Source organism: Ursus arctos, unplaced genomic scaffold (genome assembly GCF_023065955.2).
Source record: "Ursus arctos isolate Adak ecotype North America unplaced genomic scaffold, UrsArc2.0 scaffold_5, whole genome shotgun sequence".
Lineage (NCBI taxonomy): Eukaryota > Metazoa > Chordata > Mammalia > Carnivora > Ursidae > Ursus > Ursus arctos.
Window position 1 is genome coordinate 59,443,681 of NW_026623067.1, and position 22,599 is coordinate 59,466,279.

Sequence of the window (22,599 nt, forward strand, 5' to 3'; positions counted from 1 at the left end):
TCCCCTCACACATGTTCCGTATTTGTTTCTGTTTGTTTCTGTTTTTTTCCTGGCAGAGTGTGGAATCTGTACAGCTAGCTGAGTACTCTCATGTACTTACTTCTCTCAGCCAATCACGTTAACCCCACTTCTCTGGCCAGTGACTGATTTACAAATGGGCAGACGGTACAATTCTAGCCAATGAGACACAATGCCCTAGGGTGGTGGTGGTGTTCAGAAAAGACATGCATTGGGAGAAAGTATTCCTTTTCTTCTTCTAATGACGCTGTTTCTTCATGTTCACCCGCTGTTACAGTGGTGCCATCTTGACACCGTGAAGGGGGCTGGAAGAAAGATGAAAGCAACAGTGACAAAGTTGAGTTGAAGAATTAACCAACCCTGAAGTTTCTACGTCTGGACTCGTGATAGGAAATAAATTTTCCTTATTGCGTAAGCCATCTTGAGTAGGGGTTTCTGTTATTGTGTCTGAAACATCCTAACTGGTTGATATTTCTTGAGCATCCAGTATGTTTGAGATATTTTATAGGAAATAAAGTATAAAATTCTAAACCTGATCTTGATAAGTTTTCCAGGTACTCAGGGGAGAAAAGCTATGAAAACTTCAAAGAATAGACTTCAAAGAATAAAGAACACATCAATGGACAGGAGAGGGAACGCTCTACGTAGTGTAAGCAAATGTATGGAAGAGTTAGGGATTGTATTAACTTGCTCGGACTGCCATAAAGGAATACCCCAAACTGGGTGGCTTAAACAACAGAAAGTTATTTCTCATAGTTCTGGTGCATAGAGATCCAAGATCAAGGAGTCGGCAGTGTGGGTTTTATTCCGAGCTGCCCATCCTTGGTGTGCAGTTGGTTGCCTTCTCACTGTGTCCTCACATGGTCTTTTGTTTGCGTGCATCCCTGGTATTCCTTTATGCATCCAAATTTCTTCATGTAAGGACAACAGATTATATTGGGACTTACCTTACTGGCCTCATTTTAACCACCTCTTTAAAGGACCTATTTCCAAATACAGTTACATTCTAAGGTCTCAGGGGTTAGGACTTCAACATACGAATTTTGAGGGGATACAATTCAGCCTGTAAGAGGAAAGAAAGAATGACTTGTTCTTAAGAGTGAGTCAAAGTTAGAGATGATTGGGAGATGAAGCTGGAAGGTTATGTTAGGACCAGAGAATAGTGGGCCTTGAATGTTGGGCCTGGATTTTACTCTTTAAGCAGCAGGGAAGGAAGAGATCTTTAAGAATAATTTGGCACAGTGTGCCATAGGTTTTATAAAGAACTGGGTGGGAGAAATAGGGCAGGATTCCTGTTGCATACAGTCTAGATATGCACTGATAAATGACTGAATTCAGGGAGGTAAGTTTAAGGGAACCAAATGAAAGAGAAATTGAGGAGAAAAGGACAAGACGTATGCTTGGACATTCTCAGGAATCAGGCCAGTGGAAGTCTGTGCCATAATTCAACTCATAAATGTAAGTAATTTTATCCTAATAGAATTGTGAGGCCTGGGACATTGTGGTTCCAGCTTTCTAACACTTAGGACTACCTGTATGAAAGGGAATAGGATTCCTTATTGGGTATGGAGTATTCCAGAGGTGTTTAAGAAGTTAATGTTATAGAAAGGATACAAAGATCAGGTAGGAGATTGGATTATTAGCTATTATTGGAGGTTCCTTATATGGTTTAGGGCCAGAAGCTTGAGGGTTTTAACCCAGAATAGACAAAACATCTAGCAAACACCCAAAATGTTGTCTTTTCTCAGGGATGATATGGTGTAACATAGCTCTCTGGACTCTAGCCCTGGTTGGAGTAGACCCTTTTGTTGTTTAGTCTGGGCAACACTCAGCATGACTCAAGGGCATCGGGTGTTATGTTAGTTACCAATTGGTATATACATTTTTTAATGGGTTTAGGAAATTAAGTTTAAGAATTTGATCATTAACATGAAAACTCACATCATTGAGTTCTTGTAGTATAAACTTAGAATATATGATTTTTGTAAATTTTAATAACTAAGCAAAATACCTGCTTTTTAAGTTATTCTTTAAAAAATATTTTTTAAGTTTCAAAAGAAATATTCTTTAAAAAATATCTTTTAAGTTTCAACTTCTTAAGTTGAAAGTACACTGCAAAAGTATCCTTCCACCCTTCCCAGTCCACCCCCCTTAGGGGCAGACATAGCAAATGGTTTTCTTGGTGGCATTCCAGACCTTTTACTCAACATACCTCTACCCCCACCCCACACACATGTTCATATATATAAGTACACATTTCATGGCTCATCAAGTATATATAGCATACAAGATATAAATACATGCATATTTATATGGCTATACAAATTATACACACACTCAAAGGCACATTTTTTAACACAATCAGGACTTGTATTTTTTTTTTTTAATTTTTATTTGAGAGAGAGAGCACGAGCAGGGGCGAGAGGGAGATGTGTGGGGCTGGATCCCAGGGTTCTGGGATCATACCTGAGCCCAAGGCAGACGCTGAACCAACTGAGCCACCAAGGCGCCCCAATCAGGACTTGTATTAACCACCATCTAACAATGTCCTTTTTTTCATTCATAAATACAACTTCCCATGTTAGTACATATATTCACAAATGAGTCATGTTTTAAATATCTCCTTAAATAGGGACCTCAACACCCCACTATCAGAAATAGAACACCCTTGCAAAAACTAAGCAAAGGGCTTTGAATGCCATACTCGATGAGTTGGACCTCATAGATATATATAGAACACTACACCCCAGAACCAAAGAATACTCATTCTATTCTAATGCCCATGGAACATTCTCAAGATTAGACCATGTTCTGGGACACAAAACAGGTCTCAACCGATACCAAAAGATTGAAATTATCCCCTGCATATTCTCAGACCACAATGCTCTGAAATTGGAACTCAACTACAAGGAAAAATTTGGAAGAAACTCAAACACTTGGAGACTAAGAACCATCCTGCTCAGGAATGACTTGATAAACCAGGAAATCAAAAATCAATTTAAACAATTTATGGAGACCGACGAGAATGAAAACACAACGGTCCAAAACCTATGGGATACTGCAAAGGCAGTCCTAAGGGGGAAATACATAGCCATCCAAGCCTCACTCAAAAGAAAAGAAAAATCTAAAATGCAGTTTTTATATTCTCACCTCAAGAAGCTGGAACAGCAACAGAGGGACAGGCCTAATCCACTCACGAGGAAGCAGTTGATCAAGATTAGATCAGAAATCAATGAATTAGAAACCAGGAGTACAGTAGAGCAGATCAACAGGACTAGAAGCTGGTTCTTTGAGAGAATCAATAACACTGACAGACCACTGGCAAGACTTATCCAAAAGAAAAGAGAAAGGACCCCAATTAATAAAATTATGAATGAAAAAGGAGAGGTCACGACCAACACCAATGAAATTGGAAGGATTATTAGAAACTATTATCAACAGCTATATGCCAATAAATTAAGCAATCTAGAAGAGATGGAGGCCTTCCTGGAAACCTATAAACTACCAAGACTGAAACAGGAAGAAATTGATTTCTTAAACAGGCCAATTAATTATGAAGAGATTGAATCAGTGATAAACAACCTTCCAAATAACAAAACTCCAGGCCCGGACAGTTTTCCTGGGGAATTCTACCAAACATTCAAAGAAGAAATAATACCTATTCTCCTAAAGTTATTTCAAAAAATAGAAACAGAAGGAAAGCTACCAAACTCATTCTATGAGGCCAATATTACCTTGATCCCCAAACCAGGCAAAGACCCCATCAAAAAGGAGAATTACAGACCGATTTCCCTAATGAATATGGACGCCAAAATCCTCAACAAGATCCTGGCTAATAGAATCCAACAGTACATTAAAAGGATTATCCATCATGACCAAGTGGGATTCATCCCTGGGATGCAAGTGTGGTTCAACATTCGCAAATCGATCAGCGTGATACATCATATCAACAAGAAAAGTCTCAGGAACCATATGATCCTCTCAATAGATGCAGAAAAAGCATTTGACAAAATACAGCATCCTTTCCTGATTAAAACCCTTCAGAGTGTAGGAATAGAGGGTACATTTCTCAATCTCATAAAAGCCATCTATGAAAAGCCTACAGCAAATATTACTCTCAATGGGGAAAAGCTGGAAGCCTTTCCCTTAAGATCAGGAACACGACAAGGATGCCCACTCTCGCCACTATTATTCAACATAGTACTAGAAGTCCTTGCAACAGCAATCAGACAACAAAAAGGGATCAAAGGTATCCAAATCAGCAAAGAAGAAGTCAAAATGTCTCTCTTCGCAGATGATATGATACACTATATGGAAAACCCAAAAGAATCCACCCTCAAACTATTAGGAGTTATAGAGCAATTCAGTAATGTGGCGGGATACAAAATCAATGCTCAGAAATCAGTTGCATTTCTATACACGAATAACGAGACCGAAGAAAGAGAAATTAGGGAATCCATCCCATTTACAATAGCACCAAAAACCATATGTTACCTTGGAATTAACTTAACCAGAGACGTAAAGGATCTATATTCTAGAAACTATAAATCACTCTTGAAACACTGAGGAAGACATAAAAAGATGGAAAGATATTCCATGCTCATGGATCGGAAGAATTAACATAGCTAAAATGTCCACGCTATCCAGAGCAATCTACACTTTCAATGCTATCCCGATCAAAATACCAATGACATTTTTCAAAGAACTGGAACAGATAGTCCTTAAATTTGTATGGAAACAGAAAAGGCCCCGAATCTCTAAGGAACTGTTGAAAAGGAAAAACAAAGCTGGGGGCATCACAATACCCAATTTCGAGCTGTACTACAAAGCTGTGATCACCAAGACGGCATGGTACTGGCACAAAAACAGACACATAGACCAATGGAACAGAATAGAGAACCCAGAAATGGACCCTCGGCTCTTTGGGCAACTAATCTTTGATAAAGGAGGAAAAAACATCCGGTGGGAAAAAGACAGTCTCTTCAATAAATGGTGCTGGGAAAATTGGACAGCTACATGCAAGAGAATGAAACTTGACCACTCTCTGAGACCATACACAAAAATAAACTCCAAATGGATGAAAGACCTCAATGTGAGACAGGAATCCATCAAAATTCTAGAGGAGAACATAGGCAACAACCTCTACGACATCGGCCAAAGCAACCTTTTTCATGACACACCTCCAAAGGCAAGAGAAACAAAAGATAAAATGAACTTATGGGACTTCACCAAGATAAAAAAACTAAGAGGCAGCCCACGGAATGGGAGAATATATTTGCAAATGACACTACAGATAAAAGACTGGTATCCAAGATCTACAAAGAACTTCTCAAACTCAATATGCGAGAAACAAATAAACAAATAAAAAAATGGGCAGAAGATATGAACAGACACTTTTCCAATGAAGACATACAAATGGCTAACAGACACATGAAAAAATGTTCAAAATCATTAGCCATCAGGGAAATTCAAATCAAAACCACACTAAGATACCACCTTACGCCAGTTAGAATGGCAAAAATAGACAAGGCAGGAAACAACAATTGTTGGAGAGGATGTGGAGAAAGGGGATCCCTCCTACGTTGTTGGTGGGAATGCAAGTTGGTACAGCCACTCTGGCAAACAGTGTGGAGGTCCTTTAAAAAGTTAAAAATTGAGCTAGCCTATGACCCAGCCATTGCACTACTGGGTATTTACCCCAAAGATACAGACGTAGTGAAGAGAAGGGCCATATGCACCCCAATGTTCATAGCAGGATTGTCCACAATAGCTAAATCGTGGAAGGAGCCAAGATGCCCCTCGACAGATGACTGGATTAAGAAGTTGTGGTCCATATATACAATGGAATATTACTCAGCTATCAGAAAGAACGAATTCTCAACATTTGCTGCAACATGGACGGCACTGGAGGAGATAATGCTAAGTGAAATAAGTCAAGCAGAGAAAGACAATTATCATATGATTTCTCTCATCTATGGAACATAAGAACTAGGAAGATCGGTAGGGGAAGAAAGGGATAAAGAAAGGGGGGGTAATCAGAAGGGGGAATGAAGCATGAGAGACTATGGACTATGAGAAACAAACTGAGGGCCTCAGAGGGGAGGGGGGTGGGGGAATGGGATAGACTGGTGATGGGTAGTAAGGAGGGCACGTATTGCATGGTGCACTGGGTGTTATACGCAACTAATGAATCATGGAACTTTACATCAAAAACCAGGGATGTACTGTATGGTGACTAACATAATAAAAAAATCATTAAAATAAATAAATAAATAAATAAATAAATAAATAAATAAATAAATATCTCCTTAAATAATAAAAGCCAAATAGACCACCTCATGTACATTATTCAAGAATCAGAAAAATAGTGTAGTCTAACAAAATGATAATGGCGTAATAAACTTGTCAGTTCTCAAATATTGTAACTTGTCAGTTCTCAAATATCTCAATATACAAATATTACAATTATTAGAATGTAGGGGCATTCTAACCCAAACATTTTCAATGGACTCTCACAAGAAGAAAAATGACCTAAGACGTCTTTACACTTTTAACAATACGAAACCTTTTCAGGTGCTTTCTTTTCAGATAATTAAAACTTTTTATTTGAACAGTAAGAACACACACATAGTACCAACTTCAAAAGTTGCCAAAGAGCACATGTAGTTAAAAGTCCCCCTTTCCTCTCAGCTCTCTAGCCCCATGATTTTTCTACCCACAGGCAACTGTTAACCAGTTTCCTATATATTCCAAATATATTTAAGATACATTCTGTACATTCAAAGAAAATATCAAAAAAACAATATATCTCCCAAAGTCAAGCTCTTGTGAGAGTAAATTTTATTGCAGCTTGACTTCTCTACCCAAATAAGAAAGAAAGGATGGACTCAAGCAACAAATCAAAAAGCTTCTCTGGGAGCCTGGGATGGTGACCAGTAAGAGTAACATGGCAGTTAAAGGAAGAAGACAGACCTTTGAGAGAACTTACCAAGTTTCTTTTATAAAAATCTTTCTTAAAAAAAAAAAAAAAAAAGAAAATCATGATGATAATGTAGCAAAAGTCAAAGGTTAAGTATCCTACTTAAAATAATCAGCCCCCAAATCAACATTTGATTCATTTTTGTTTTATGACTTACCAGTTATAGTTTTACCTATGCTAAATTTTATGAAATTTAAAATAAACCTCTTCGATAATTTTATATTTTGGTTACAAGATAAATTCCAAAGTAAATGGGTGAAGGTACTGGGACATTAAATTCTTGTTTTAAGTAGATTCACTTTATCTGGGCCTTTTACAGACCAATTATCACTCTTTTTTTATCTGTACTTACCTTAAGGAACAACTGCTATTTATACAAAGGTAGAGGTGTTGATTGAGAGATTAGTTTTACATTTATGGTAGTAAAATTAAAGCCAGAGAATCAATATGGTTTAATTCAAAAATGCCTTTATTTCAATGGCAAAAAGGTATTAATCTTACTACAATAGTTTGAGTTTTATTTTTTTTCTTACAACAGTAAACACACATTTTAAGTAGCAACTCACGAAGTGTGTGTTAAAATAGGTCTTCCAACCCATATAACATAAAATACGAATGTGGGTTAATAACATGAACAAATGTCTAATAAATTATTACAAAAACAAGGTTTTAGAATGTTAGCTCTTCACATTCCACATAGAACTTCCAATGCTGATCCATTGTATGGCATGGGAGAAATTCTTGATCGCTGATTAGTAGTACTTCATTTATTTGTAGATAATGTGGGATGCTTTGAATGGACTCTCTGGAAGTTCCTGTTTACAGAAATGCCAATAAATTAAAAACTGTCTTTAAAAAAATAATATTTATTTTTTTTTAAAGATGTTATTTATTTATTTGACAGAGATAGAGACAGCCAGCGAGAGAGGGAACACAAGCAAGGGGAGTGGGAGAGGAAGAAGCAGGCTCCCAGCGGAGGAGCCTGATGTGGGGCTCGATCCCAGAACGCCGGGATCATGCCCTGAGCTGAAGGCAGACGCTTAATGACTGAGCCACCCAGGCGCCCCTAAAAAATAATATTTAAATTTACTTATTACAAATCCTAGACCCTAGTCAAGTCTATTAGCACACAATGAGATTTTGGACCAGTCATAATTCACTTACTCCATTTTCTTTTTTTCTTTCTTTCTTTCTTTCTTTCTTTCTTTCTTTTTTTTTTTAAAGATTCTATTTATTTGAGAGAGAGAGAGTGTGCACGAGCAGGGGGAGCGGCAGGCAGAGGGAGAAGCAGGCTCCTCACTCAGCAAGGAGCCTGATGCAGGACTCAATCCCAGGACCCTGAGATCATGACCTCAGCTGCAGGCAGCTGCTTAACTGACAGTTACACAGGCATCCCGTCTCACTCCATTTTCTATACCCAAGATAAAGTTGTAAATCGACATTGGCTTATCTTGGGAAAAAGAAGCCTGTCTGCAGTCTAAAACACCATGGCAAGAAAAGGATGACTGAAGCTTCTGAAGGTAGTCGTACAAACTCCTCCGTGCCTCAATCTCCAGTACACTGGGAATAAAACAGTTGTGAAGATTAGATGGGAAGTTGCTGTGAAATGACTGGCTACTGGTTAACATATAGCAAACATTCAATAAATATAAGCTGCTATTATTATCATTATTTCTTACCGAAAATAGTATTAGGCTGGAAGATGGATAATCAACTTTCTAGGCCATACAAACCTGTGTGATCTCAGGCAAGTTACGGGGCTTCTTGTGCCCAGTACAACTAGGAAAACAGCCATGTAAGTGAATGTTTAGCTCTTCTTGCTGCTCCTCATCCCCAAGCAGCACTGCACAGCTAATGAACCATTGTGCTCATGCAAGAAGTAGGGAGAAATACATCCTTCTCAAGGAATATCACTAAATGTTAGATACTCTGCGTAAGTCTCCTGGAAGTGAACTGCAAGATTCATCACTAGGCAAAAGAACAGACTCATGCAACTATTCATGTTATCTAGTTGCCTAAATTAGCCCTTCAAAATGACAGGCTAACTAGTTAGGTTAAAAATAATTTTAACTTTCACTTTTTTTCCTCTAGTTTTTTTTTAATTTCCCTTAATGATCAAAAGCAAAAATAATCAGATTCATTATTTTAACTGATATTTCACTTCTGAAACATCACTAACCTATGAACTCTTCTCATTCAACCCATTTTACCTCTCTGGCTCTATTTCATCATCTGTAAAATAGGTCCAAGACCAAGATGATATGTAAGTCTCACTTTTAACACTAAAGTTATTGAACTCAGACTTCCAGAGCTTATTTTCACAAACTAAGCATTCTACATTTCATTAGGATTATGGAATGAAACTTTGCTTACTCTAGTTGTAAATGGAAATGAACATATTTATGCACACATTCTCATTCTGAACAACAATGCAAGTAATGAATCATGGAACACTACATCAAAAACTAGGGATGTACTGTATGGTGACTAACATAACATAATAAAAAATTACTATAAAAAAGAAGTATAATTCCAATCAAAGGGAAAATGATTGGGAATTATTTTAGTAGACTGTAAAAGTACATTTGCTGTAGTTACACTGGGGAAAAAATTCAATTATGACTATCTAAATACAAAGTTCAATGCCATTTAAAAAAAGGATTCTAAAGCATAAATATGGTGGTAGAGTATTAGGTGATTTGATATTTAAAACTAAATTAACAGTTTGAGACAGATTTACATTGATAAGATCAAAAGCATCTGTGAAAACTGTACTGGAATGAAGAAACAGACTTGGACATTCTAATTTTAAAACTATGTAAGCCCTCTTTCTTTGTGTGAAAATAAATTTAATAGGTGGTTTCTTAAGCTGAATTGGGTCTAAGATGCTTAATTTTATATCTGTAAAGTGTTCATGTTTTTTTCTGCCTTTGTTGTACAGACATGAACTCGGGGGGGTTTTACTAGTAAGAAGCTCCTCAATGTCCTAATGTATGTACAATAATCTGGCAGGGGGCCTGGCACATGGCAGGTGCTCAACAGAAAATTAGTTTTCTTCTCTTTCCTCTCCTATCAGATGTATCCTCCATTTTATGAATTAGGTCAAAGTTAATCATGATACCACGATGAAAAAAATTATGATTAAGGTAATGAAAAACAATCAAGAATCGTAAACAGGAGCTGATATAAACACCTTCTGCTCTGTTATCAGGCACCCATCTTCCTTAGGTGTCTAAGTCTGAAGAAGTTCTTAACCACATAAAACAGAAGCACCTGTGAATGTTTGTGCTCTGTTACACATACTTTTACAGAGCAATGACGCACAGTAACAGCACCAAAATGAAGAAAACTCTTTCTCTCATTTATTTGCAACATATTATCAGTAGGTCAAGGATGGCTTTTTTTTTTTAATAATGATTTTTTATTATATTATGTTAGTCACCGTACCAAGGATGGCTTTTATTAAAAACAAAAGAGTCTATTTTTTTCTGAAAAAGCATGTTCTATTTTCAAATGAAGAAATAATGTTAGGTTCCCTTGAAGGAAAATGACATAATTAATATGCATTAAATGATGGCTGGGGGAAAAGAAAGATTTCAGGAGATAATATTTTTTTCCTTAGATGAATACATTTGGCATAATGTGCTTTGACTGTCCTAATACGATGGTGACAGGTGACATAGATATATATAAAATTGGCTTTTCAGGTAAATAATGAAATGTCATCTATGTTAACAGATTCTTTTTAAAGAACTGTGGAAAAGGCTGATATGTCCGTACACAGTTATCACAAATTATGTAGATGTTTGGGAATGTTCATTTTTTTCCCTTCCAATTTATTCTGAAATATCAGTGAAGATTCCCTCAGTAACACAGAAGAGAAACTACAATCAGGTAGACAGAGAGAAGAGAGGTTTGGGAGGAAGTTGTGAAATTTCAAGGGAAAATGAACCATAGATTCACTCCATTTTACAGCTTCGAAGGACTTTAGGAATTTCATCAACAGAATTTCATTTTTTAAAGACTGGTGTTTGTATGTTTAAAATCTTTAATTAGAAATAACATATGCTTTCAAATGTATTAATATACCATATTATAACAGTCTAGAGTTCACCAATACATTAATCTGAGCTACCAGTTCAACTAGTTTTTGTGCAGGACTAGGAATAAAGTCCTTCCATCATCTCTGATTCACTGAAAAAAGTCTTAAAATGGCAAGATTAAAAACTTTTATAACTTATCTTCATGACTCAGGATTTTCTGGATACCAGGGTTCCAAAATGATATGTAGAAATAAACTAGATATTGAGTTTGCTATTTGTCCCATGAAGTGCGTTGATACCAAAGTTTAGGAAGTTTAGGAAATGCTGGTTACCAAAGCTAAACAGATTTATGATTTCTCATAAAGAGGGGGAAGAGGAAGTGAGGGAGGTAGGGGGTATAGCTGTTTTTAAAATATATATTTGAGAAAATGTGAAGGGCCATCACTCATATCTCACAATTAGAAGCAAAAAGTTCACATAAAGGAGATAACATTAACTAGCCAAATCCCATTTACTATTTGTTGAATTCTTCACAACAAACTCCATTCATTATAGCCTGTGAGATCTAGGCATGTCTACTTATTAGGACAGTCAATCACAAGAAAATCCAGTTTTAAATTATCAGTCCTTGGGATCACGTTCATGCTTCTATCCATTCATTATTTATTCGATAAACATTATTTAATAAACATTTACTGGGAAGTTACTGTGCCAGTCTTTGGGGAATGTAACAGGGAGCAAGAGTTCAGAAAAGTCACTCTAAACTCAAAGATCTTCTCTGTCAGGGGGTGAAGATTAGGTAACCAGCAATTATGTATAATATAAACTGATATGCGTAAGATTTGCCTATCTCTTTGGACAACAGTATGTAAGAATCTATATAGTTCTTACAGAGAACAAACTGGTGGTTACCAGAGGGCAGAGGGATAGGGGATGGGTAAAATAGGTGATGGGGATTAAGGAGTGCACTTGTCATGATGAACACAGAGTGATGTATAGAACTGATGAATCACTAATTTCTACACCTGAAACTAATATTACACTGTAACTAACTGGAATTTAAATAAAAACTTCTTTAAAAAGTAAATGAAATTGAAGAGTTGCTCTCTCTCTTTTTACCATATCCATATTTCATTTTTTTCCAATACCTATTTGTTTGGTTCCCGTACTGGGTCATCTATACAAGGCATATCTGAAAACGAAAGGGAGTGCTACTAATGATTTGGCTGGATTGAGAACCGCTGTGGTCCAGCTGGGAAGCATGGTCACTCTAGTTTTGGGAAATGTAATGTAAATAGCTCTTCCTAGTTCCCCTAGTCCCAAAAAAATACTATTTTGGAGTGTGATCATTAAAAAGTGTTAAGAGTGGGGCCCCTGGGTAGCTCAGTTGGTTGAGCGTCTGCCTTCGGCTCGGGTCATGATCTCAGGGTCCTGGGATGAGCCCCACATTGGGTTCCCTGCTCAGCGGGAAGCCTGCTTCTCCCTTTCCCTTTGCCTGCTGCTTCCCCTGCTTGTTCTCTCTCTCTCTCTGAGTAGATAAATAAAATCTTAAAAAAGAAAAAAGTGTAACAGAACAGATTATGTTCATGATCTGAAGTGGACTGATGAAATCTATCTGGACTTGTTTTCCTCTAAACTTTGTGCACTCTAGAATGTCAGCTTCATGATTTCCATGACCACATTTTGATATGCAAAACAGGGGGAAAAAAATCTCTCTTGAATAGTTTGCTTGTTACAGAGTTAATTTTTCTAGCTTGCCAGGTCTTTGGGTTTCTGTCAGGTACTACAAAACCATGTGTAAAAGAATCCTAAATCAAACAGGTTCAAGTAAAACTAAAACCCCAACAGCCTAGAGAATGCCAGCAAGTAGGGTGCCCCTGAGTGGTTCAGTTGGTTAAGTGTCCGACTCTTGGTTTTGGCTCAGGTCATGATCTCAGGGTCCTGGGATGGAGCTCTGTGCTCAGTGGGAGTCTGCCTGAGATTCTCTCCCTCTCCCTCTGCCCCTCTCCTTGCTCATGTTCTCTCTCTATAATAAAATAAATAAAATCTTTGAAAAAAGAAAAAGAAAGGATAAAGGAATGCCAACAGGGACCTGCAGATTCCTAGGCTCAGATTAAGGCAGCAAGAGGCTGGCTGGCCTAGTGGCCCTCCATAGTTCCGTCTATTAGCGTTAACATTTTCTGACATATCTAAAGGAAAGACATTCAGTATTCCTGGAAAGAAATTAGTAACAAGTAACTTGTTTATATTGCAGGCAACAGAAGCAACAGTTCAGAACCCATTTTTCATTTCATGCTCACTTAGCAGGGGAACTGCAAGCCCTCTTGAGGAAGAAGAAGCATGGCTAGGGTTGGAAATGCCTGCTCAGAACTAGAAAATCTGAGGAGCAGATATCCTCTGTGATACAAGGAAGATCCTTTATTTCTGCTCTGACTCTTGGAGTTAGAAACTAGGAGGATAAAGGTTTTACTTGGCTTTCCTTTGTGTGTGTGTGTGTGTGAGAGAGAGAGAGACAGAGACACAGAGACAGAGAGACAGAGAGAAGGAGGGAGGGAGGCAGGTAATGTGTGCAAGCATGAGAGTGGGTGTGCTTTGGGATCAAGGTGAAGGGCTGAATATAAGAGTTTTCAAATTATTATCTGCATAAGAAATCAGATACTACTTACTAATTATTCAAAGTCTATAGTCAGGCTGCATAAGAATCATTTTTAAAAATTCAGGTTCCTGGGCACCACTCCAAGTTTTGATTGGGTAGATGTGCAGTGAGGGTTAGGAACCAAAGACCATGAATTACTACAAGAACTCCTTCCAATTTAAACCCTTTAACTTCTTTACAATTTCTGTTTTACCTGACCTGTTTTCCCAAAGTGATGAAAAGCACTTTGAGGCTATCTTCAGAAAACTGGGGAAAATGCATCCTATTCCGAAGCCAGTTTCTGAGACAAAGAAGGACCCTAAGAGGTTATGGTGGACATAAAGTTAGGAAAGGGAAGTACTGAATTATTAAGGTCTGTTGTAGGAAGGAATGGCCCTGGAGAGCCCCTGGTTAAGGGCTTAGTGATAGTAATCCCTGATTGGTTCTTGACTCAGGTTATCACAGAATTATCATCTTCTGTATTGTATTTCCTTTCTGCGTATACTGCCCCCAACTGGTCTGAGGCAGGGACACTGGGGGAAAAAGAGGGGGTGCTGCAGCAGATAAGGGTAACACAACCTCAGTTATGTTTGTTTTACAGAAATGTGTGCTGCCTCTACCCAGATCATTTCAAAATCTGCTGCTAATTGGTGAAGACTACATTCTCTTCAGTTTTCTCAGGTTAAAGTTTATTCCAGCACCTTAGTTTACACTACCAAGCAAAGATTTATTTTAGTACTGGCTTTTAGAAAACTAACCAAATCATGCCTGTGAGAAGGATAAAATACCATTTTTCCTTTCTGTATGACACTTAAAAAAATCTACCCAAAGTAAGTATAGAATAGGTTCAGAGAAAGGAACTGTGAGGGAAGGTGTCATTTAAAAAATTCTCCTAGAATCAACTGTGGTTAAAAATGCAGTGCTGTAAACAAACAAACAAACAGAAAATGACAAGTGTTGGTGAGGATGTGGGGAAATTGGAGCCCTTGTACGTTGCTGGTACAACGTAAAATGATTCAGTTGCTGCGGAAAACAATTTGGATGTTCCTCAAAAAGTTCAACACGTAATTACTATATGATATAGCAACTCCCCTCCTAGGTATCTATCCAAAAGAATTAAAAATAGGTACAAATATGTGTATATACATGCTCGCAGCAGCACTATACCCAACAGCCAAAAAGTAGAAACTGAACATCCATCCAGGCAGGATCCTTGAAAGCATTGTGTCAAGTGAAAGATGCCAGACACAAGAAGTTATATGATTCCATTTATATGATACATTCAGGATAGGCAAATCCATACAGACAGAAAGCAGATTGGGGGAAGTAGAGAAGAGGGGATTGTTGAATGGGTGTGGAGTTTCCTTCTGGGTATTGGAAGTTGCTTTAGAACTACACAAAAATAGTCGTTGCAAAACATTGGAATGTACTAAATATTATGCTAAGTGAAACAAGTTAATGAGAGAAAGACAAATACCATATGATTTCACTTCATATGTGGAATTTTAGAAACAAAATGGATGTTATACGCAACTAATGAAGCATCGAGCTTTACATCGGAAACCAGGGATGTACTGTATGGTGACTAACATAATATAATAAAAAGACATTAAAATAAAAAAAAAAAAAGAAACAAAACGGATGAACATTCGGCGGGGGGAGATAGAAACAAATCATGAGAGACTCTTAACTAGAGAACAAACTGAGGGTTGATGGAGGGAGATGGGTAGGGGACGGGCTAGATGGGTGACGGGTATTAAGGAGGGCATGAGTTATGATGAGCACTGGGTGTTGTATGTAAGTGATGAATCACTGAACTCTATTCCTGAAACCAATATTGAACTATATGTCAACTAACTAGAATTTAAATAAAAACAAAAAAAATGCTACTGAATTCTTCACTTTAAACCAGTTATTTTAATGTTATGTGAATGAAAAAAATACAAAAAAAAAAAAAAAGGAGTGCTGTCTCGGTAGCTTTGGGTGTTGTCCTCACGACTAAGAGGCTGTTGGTCTGCACGTACCTGGAAGACAAGGTTGATGTTGCTGAGGCACCACGACCGGCTCTGCGGGGATGGGTACTTCCTCAGAAACATACTTTAAAAGCTCCTTCCCCAAATATGTCACCTGCACATAATTAAGCACAGAATTTTAAAATTCTATATTTCAAAAAAAGCAAATACATCTGTCTCTGGCAAGTTTTAACTTCAGCCAAATCTGGCCTGCCACCCTTTTATAAGCGAAGTTTTATTAGAACACAAAGATACCCATTCATTTACTTAATATCAATGGATGCTTTTATACTATAATAACACAATTGAATATTCACGACAAAGACCATATGCCCATGAGGCCTGCAATGTTTATTATTTGGCCCTTTAGAGAAAATATTGTTGACTCCTGTTGTTTATCATGAATTCTCTCATCCATTCACTTATTAAACAACCATTAAACCAGCATCCACTACTTTATAATATTAAAAAATTAATGCTGTACTAATAAAATTAAGCCATAAAAGTAACAGTACTTTTCAAGAAATCAGACATTTAACTGATTAATATTATTTCAGATCTATGCATTCAAATTTTTTTGGCTTTTTCTGGTTTGTTGTGAACTTAGCTATTGTTTATCAGCCCCAAACATCAGCTCTTAGAAATACCTACACACAAACAGGCTGGGCTGAGGCTGACCGGCAAACACTGCCAGAGGGTCTTTGGGTTCTTCACTCCTAGTTCTAAGGTAGCCTGATAATATGCGCCAGAAGCTAGGTTCACTGTGGCCAAACTGTCCAGTCTTCACTCTAACATCCCTTCTTCCAGGATGCTTTCTTAGAACATCAAAGCTCAAGCAATAAAGCAGTCCCTCCCTCTAGGCCCCCATAACTTCTGTGCTCATATTTGTCAAGGCACTTATCCCATTAAAATGAAACTATGTGTTAATATGTCTGTTTCCATTAACACAAGCTCTTTGAAGACAAGGTCTGTGTCATATTCATTTTTATACTCCTAGCACTTCACATAGTGCCTGACAATTCTGGGGAAAAAAACCTCTGATGTCCCAGCTCTTAGCAAGAATCTTAAATCGTCTGAGCCTCAATTTGTACATTTGTAAAACAAGTACCTCCAGTTTATTAGGCTGTTGTGAGGATTAGAAAAAATAATATATGGAAAGCATTTGGCATACTGTCTAACACACCCTGAGTGCTCAAAAACTGCCTGTTATTTAACAGAATGGGGGCAGACATAAGGGATCTGGAAGGTTTAGGCCCCCTCTGGGCTCAATCCCATGACTGAATGAACTTGGTAATAGAAATGGAATAGCTGTGTCTACCCAGTGTGCTAAACCATCGTCACGTACCATGGAAGGAGAGATGAGGCCTCTGAATGCCACTGGTCAGCTCTCCAAACAACTAACAATTAGAAACAATGGGTTTTGTTCATGTTGTGCCCTGACAATAACCAAAACACCTTACATACCCATCAATGTGCAGGCTCAGTATGTTCTCACCAACCTTTCAGATTTAAAGTATATTTTTATCTGTTAATACTAGGTAATATAAAGTGATAAAACTGTACCTTAGTAGCCTTAGAGGTCATGAGTCCGCATAGGTCTTAAACACACCACTGGGGTAATTCAGACATCGAAAGAACACAGCTTTAAGAAAATCCACTGAGTTAAAGACCTAGTTTCCACAAGGTGGGAGTGATTTATTCAACAAGGATAATAATGTATACACCTTAAAATGAACAAGCACTAGGTCACTCCCGGAAACTGTCCATTTCATAATAGTGTCTGTGCTCTAGTTGGCTAAAGCATAAGAGCAAACAGTCATCCATTTGCATACAACTCAAACTTTGAATGCTCAACTAAATCTTGAATCCGAATCTAGCTCATATGCCTGCTCTGACAGAGGCATGTAGGAAGAGCTGTAGGCGAGGTTCTTAGGGTCTTAAGACTGCATAGCTGCCAGCAATCTTGACAACTTCACCACTCAAAACACATTTTGGGATGGGTGATGGGATGCCACTTTCCCCCAGATGAGAAGAGCAATAAAGTTGGAGTTAGGGTAAGGTACATTCTGTGAGGATATCTGTAGGTTGTTGTGTTCTTATTTTCTAAACGGTGGAACTGCAGGAAGTGCTTCATCCTAAGGCCACTACTGCTTTCCCTAAACCTCTTAGGCATAAAGTCCATTATCCTCAGAAATCAGTTTATGCTGACTCCATAATACCATACTTAGGGAAGAAATGGCACATGTGCATACGTGCGTGCGTGCGTGTGTGTGTTTGGCGTGGATGGATGATGCAGTTAGCCACTATTTTGGAAATGTAGTCAATCAGCCAAGTGAAATTATTAATTAACTTTACTTTGGTAAGGTCTCTGAAGAAATAAAGTTTAGTATCAATTGTCATTAATTGCAGTAACAAATGTTTCTCTATACCTTATGTTCTAACATGCATCAAGAAAAAATATAAAATACAGCCTGCTTTTAAATACTAAAGAGCTGTCCAAAAATTTATTTCCCTGCTGGGGCTCCATTTTATTTGAAACTATCAGTCCACTTTCCTATGTCTTCAGGAAAACCATTTGTTGGTACTAATGGGAATCTGTTCATGGATGATCAAATAACTGTTTTAATTCCATTTCAAGTTTTATGAAGCAAGTCTTAACAAATTTGCACTACCCCAAGAGGGAGAAAGAGGAAAGGATAATTGTTTTTTATCTCAGGGGGCTGGGGGGAGGGTGGCGTGGAGGAAGGCAAAGTTTTCGTTTAAGTTCACTGTAGCACAAAAACACATTTTGGCTAAAAAGTAAAATAATTCTCAAATATTTGAGAAGGTAGAATCAAAGTATAATAACTGCCGCAAAAGAGCTGATCCTGGGAAAAGCATCATGGAAGTGAAGTTCATCTTCATACCACCTACCTCCTCCCAATTCCCATCCCAGAGCCTCCCCTTCTCTACTTCTCCCAGGCACTCCATGCAGCTCCAGGCAAGAGAAAGGCACTATGCCTTCCATACTATTTATGTTTTCAGGATTCACACCTCCTGGATATTTGTATTTTAAAAGGGCCCACATCTCAATGTGATACACTACATTAATGAAAGAAAGGACAAGAACCATATGATCCTCTCAATAGATATAGAAAAAGCATTTGACAAAGTACAGCATCCTTTCTCGATTAAAACTCTTCAGAGTGTAGGGATAGAGATAGAAATCATAAAAGCCATATATGAAAAGCCCACAGTGAATATCATTCTCAATGGGGGAAAAACTGAGAGTTTTTCCCCTAAGGTCAGGAATACAGCAGGGATTTCTACTATCATCACTGGTATTCAAGTCCTAGCTTCAGCAATCAGACAACAGAAAGAAATAAAAGGCATCCGAATCAGCAAAGAAGTCAAACGCATACTCTTTGCAGATGACATGATACTTTATGTGGAAAACCCAAAGGACTCCACCCCAAAATTGCTAGAAATCATACAGGAATTCAGCAATGTGGTAGGATATAAAATCAATGCACACACTGACAATGAGACATAAGAAAGAGAAATTAAGGAATCGATCCCATTTACAATGCCCCCAAAGCCATAATATACCTAGGAATAAACCTAACCAAAGAGGCAATGGATCTGTACTCTCAAAACTATAGAATACTCACGAAAGAAACTGAGGAAGACAAATGGAAAAATGTCCCATGCTCATGGATTGGAAGAACAAATATTGTAAAAATGTCTATGCTACCTAGAGCAATCTAAACATTTAATGCAATCTCTATCAAAATACCATCAACCTTTTGCACAGAGCTGGAACAAACAATCCTAAAATTTGTATGGAACCAGATATAGCCAAATGAATGTTGAAAAAGAAAACCAAAGCTGATGGCGTCACAATTCCAGACTTCAAGCTCTATTACAAAGCTGTAATCATCAAGATGGTGTGGTACTGGCACAAAAACAGACACATAGATCAATGGAACAGAACAGAGAACCCAAAAATGGACCCTCAATTCTATGGTCAACTAATATTCGACAAAGCAGGAAAGAATATCCAATGGAAAAAAGACAGTCTCTTTAACAAAAGGTGCTGGGAAAATTGGACAGTCACATGCAGAAGAATGAAATATGACCATTTCCTTACACCACACAAAAATAGACTCAAAATGGATGAAAGACTTAAATGTGAGACAGGAATCCATCAAAATCCTGGAGGAGAACACAGGCAGCAACCTTCTTGACCTTAGTCACAGCAACTTCTCACTAGGGAAGGGAAACAAAGGCAAAAATGAACTACTGGGCCTTCATCAAGATAAAAAGCCTTTTTCACAGCAAAGGAAACAGCTGACAAAACTAAAAGACAACCTACAGAATGGGAGAAGATATTTGCAAATGTCTTATCAGATAAAGGGCTAGTATCCAAAATCTATAAGAACTTATCAAACTCAACACCCAAAGAATAATCCAATCAAGAAATGGGAAGAAGACACAAACACACATTTCTTCAAAGAAGACCTACAAACGGCTCACAGATACATGAAAAAAATGCTCAACATCACCTGGCATGAGGGAAATACAAATCAAAACCACAATGAGATACCACCTCGCACCCATCAGAATGGCTAAAATTAACAGGTCAAGATGCAAAAGATGTTGGTGAGGATGCAGAGAAAGGGGAAGCCTCTTACACTGTTGGTGGGAACACAAGCTGGTGCAGCCACTCTGGAAAACAGTGCGGAGTTTCCTCAAAAAGTTAAAAATAGAACTACCCTGTATCCCTGCAATTGCATGATTAGGTATTTATCCCAAAGATACAAATGCAGTGATCCAAAGGGGCACCTGTACCCCAATGTTTATAGCAGCAATGTCCAGAACAGCCAAACTATGGAAAGAGCCCAGATGTCCATCGACAGATGCATGGATAAAGAAGATGTCGTGTATATATACAATGAAATACTACTCAGCCATCAAAAAATGAAATCCTGCCATTTGCAACAATGTGGATGGAACTAGAAGTTATTATGCTAAGCGAAATAAGTCAATCAGAGAAAGACAATTATCATATAATCTCACTCATATGTGGAATTTAAGAAACAAAACAGATGAACATAGGGGAAGAGAGGAAAAAATGAAACAAGAAAAAATCAGAGAGGGAGATAAACCATAAGAGACTCTTTAATCATAGGAAATAAACTGAGGGTTGCTGGAGGGGAGGTAGGTGGGGGGATGGGATAACTGGGTGATGGACATTAAGGAGGGCATGTGATGTAATGAGCACTAGGTATTATATAAGACTGATGAATCCCTGACCTCTACCTCTGAAATTAATAATACATTATATGTTAATTAATAGAATTTAAATTAAAAAATTTCAAAAACAAAAAAAAAAAGGGCCCACATCTCCAACCACCTCCTGAATAGAAGCTAGGCTCACAGGAAGTTTAAGTTAAGATACCCTGGGAATGATTAATTGATTCAATGAGGGTGGCTGGCTGTCCAGATCAACAATTTTCATCACTTTTTTTTTTTTAAGATTTATTCATTTTAAAGAGACAGCGCATGAATGGGAGGAGGGGAAGAGGGAGAGGGAGAGACACGGGGCTTGATCCCAAGATCCTGAGATCATGACCTGAGCCCAAAGCAAGAGTCGACGTTTAAACAACTGAGCCACCCCACCCAGGCGCCGCAATAATTTCCATCACCTTCTATACTCCTACCTCAACCTTCGGTATCTTGATATTCCTAATCATGGTGGTAGGAGGAATTGTTTTAGAAAGTGTGTAGGGTGAGGGGTAACCATAGAGAAAAGTTAATGCTAAATCCAAAGTAGTGAATTTATAAGGGTGGAAATTCAGAGAATGAGTCATTTGAATGGGAAGTATATTTGCACAAGAGAGCTGTCAATGCTCCTTCAGTCACTTCCCAAAATGGCAGTCTGTTTGTCATCTGCAAAATCCAGTCAGGGGCATTCACAAAAATAAACTGTCATTACAATTCTTAGGATTTTCATACCACAACTCTATCACAGAAAGATATTTTTTTTTCCTGTGGAAATGGACAATTTTTGCTGCACAAGAATGACACTTGGCATAAATTCATAAAGACAGCTAGGTAATACTGTGTGTGCTCTTTTGAATTCAGGGCAACCTGTTTCCAATGAAAGGAATGTGGTTTCCCTCATGTCATTGTTGTAAATGTAGAAAACAACGTACAAGGAACCATAAGACCAGGTTCTAGTCCTGGTCACTTATTGGCCTTGAGGCTAATCAAATCACCTAATCTCCTATAACTCTGGTTTTACAACCATAGACAGAGAAAAATCATCAACTTTCTTACTTCATGGGGTTGTAAAAGTATATATGTAAAAGCCTTTATAAATCATACATGGCTATACAAGTCCTAGAATCTCCACATTGGAAGGGTCTTTTTTTCTTTTTTTTAAGATTTTATTTATTTATTTGAAAGAGAGAGAGACAGCCAGCAAGAGAGGGAACACAAGCAGGGGGAGTGGGAGAGGAAGAAGCAGGCTCCCAGTGGAGCAGGGAGCCCGATGTGGGGCTTGATCCCAGGACTCCGGGATCACGCCGTGGGCCGAAGGCAGACGCCTAACGACTGAGCCACCCAGGTGCCTCTGGAAGGGTCTTTAGAGACAATTAGCACTACTACTTAATTCATACATAAGAAAAATGAGGTTAAGAAAGGTTAAGTGACTTGATCTAGATCAGCGATTCTTACTCCAGGCTGCCTACTACAATTACCTGGAAAGCTTTTTAAAGTATTGCCACCTGGTCTTCAGTCACGACTATTAGATAAGAAGGTGGGGCTGTGGTCCACCAGGCATTAATTTTTAAAAGCTCCCCACATGATTCTAATGTGTAGGCAGAATTGAAAACCATTCCCAGATCACGTAACTTATCAAGAGTGGAA

The 22,599-nt window shown here is 38.0% G+C and overlaps 1 protein-coding gene across 1 annotated transcript in view; it reads right to left on the bottom strand.

Moving 5' to 3' along the window:
- Positions 1–7,448: 7,448 nt before the first annotated feature.
- ANKRD31 (ankyrin repeat domain 31) overlaps positions 7,449–22,599 on the bottom strand; it is a 158,080-nt gene continuing 142,929 nt past the window's right edge. The window contains exons 24-25 of the mRNA XM_026498776.4: positions 15,700–15,802; positions 7,449–7,812 (exon numbers count right to left, since the gene is read on the bottom strand). Of these exons, the coding sequence (XP_026354561.1) occupies positions 7,667–7,812; positions 15,700–15,802 (249 nt within the window). The 3' untranslated portion in view covers positions 7,449–7,666. The remainder of the gene's footprint in view (positions 7,813–15,699; positions 15,803–22,599) is intronic.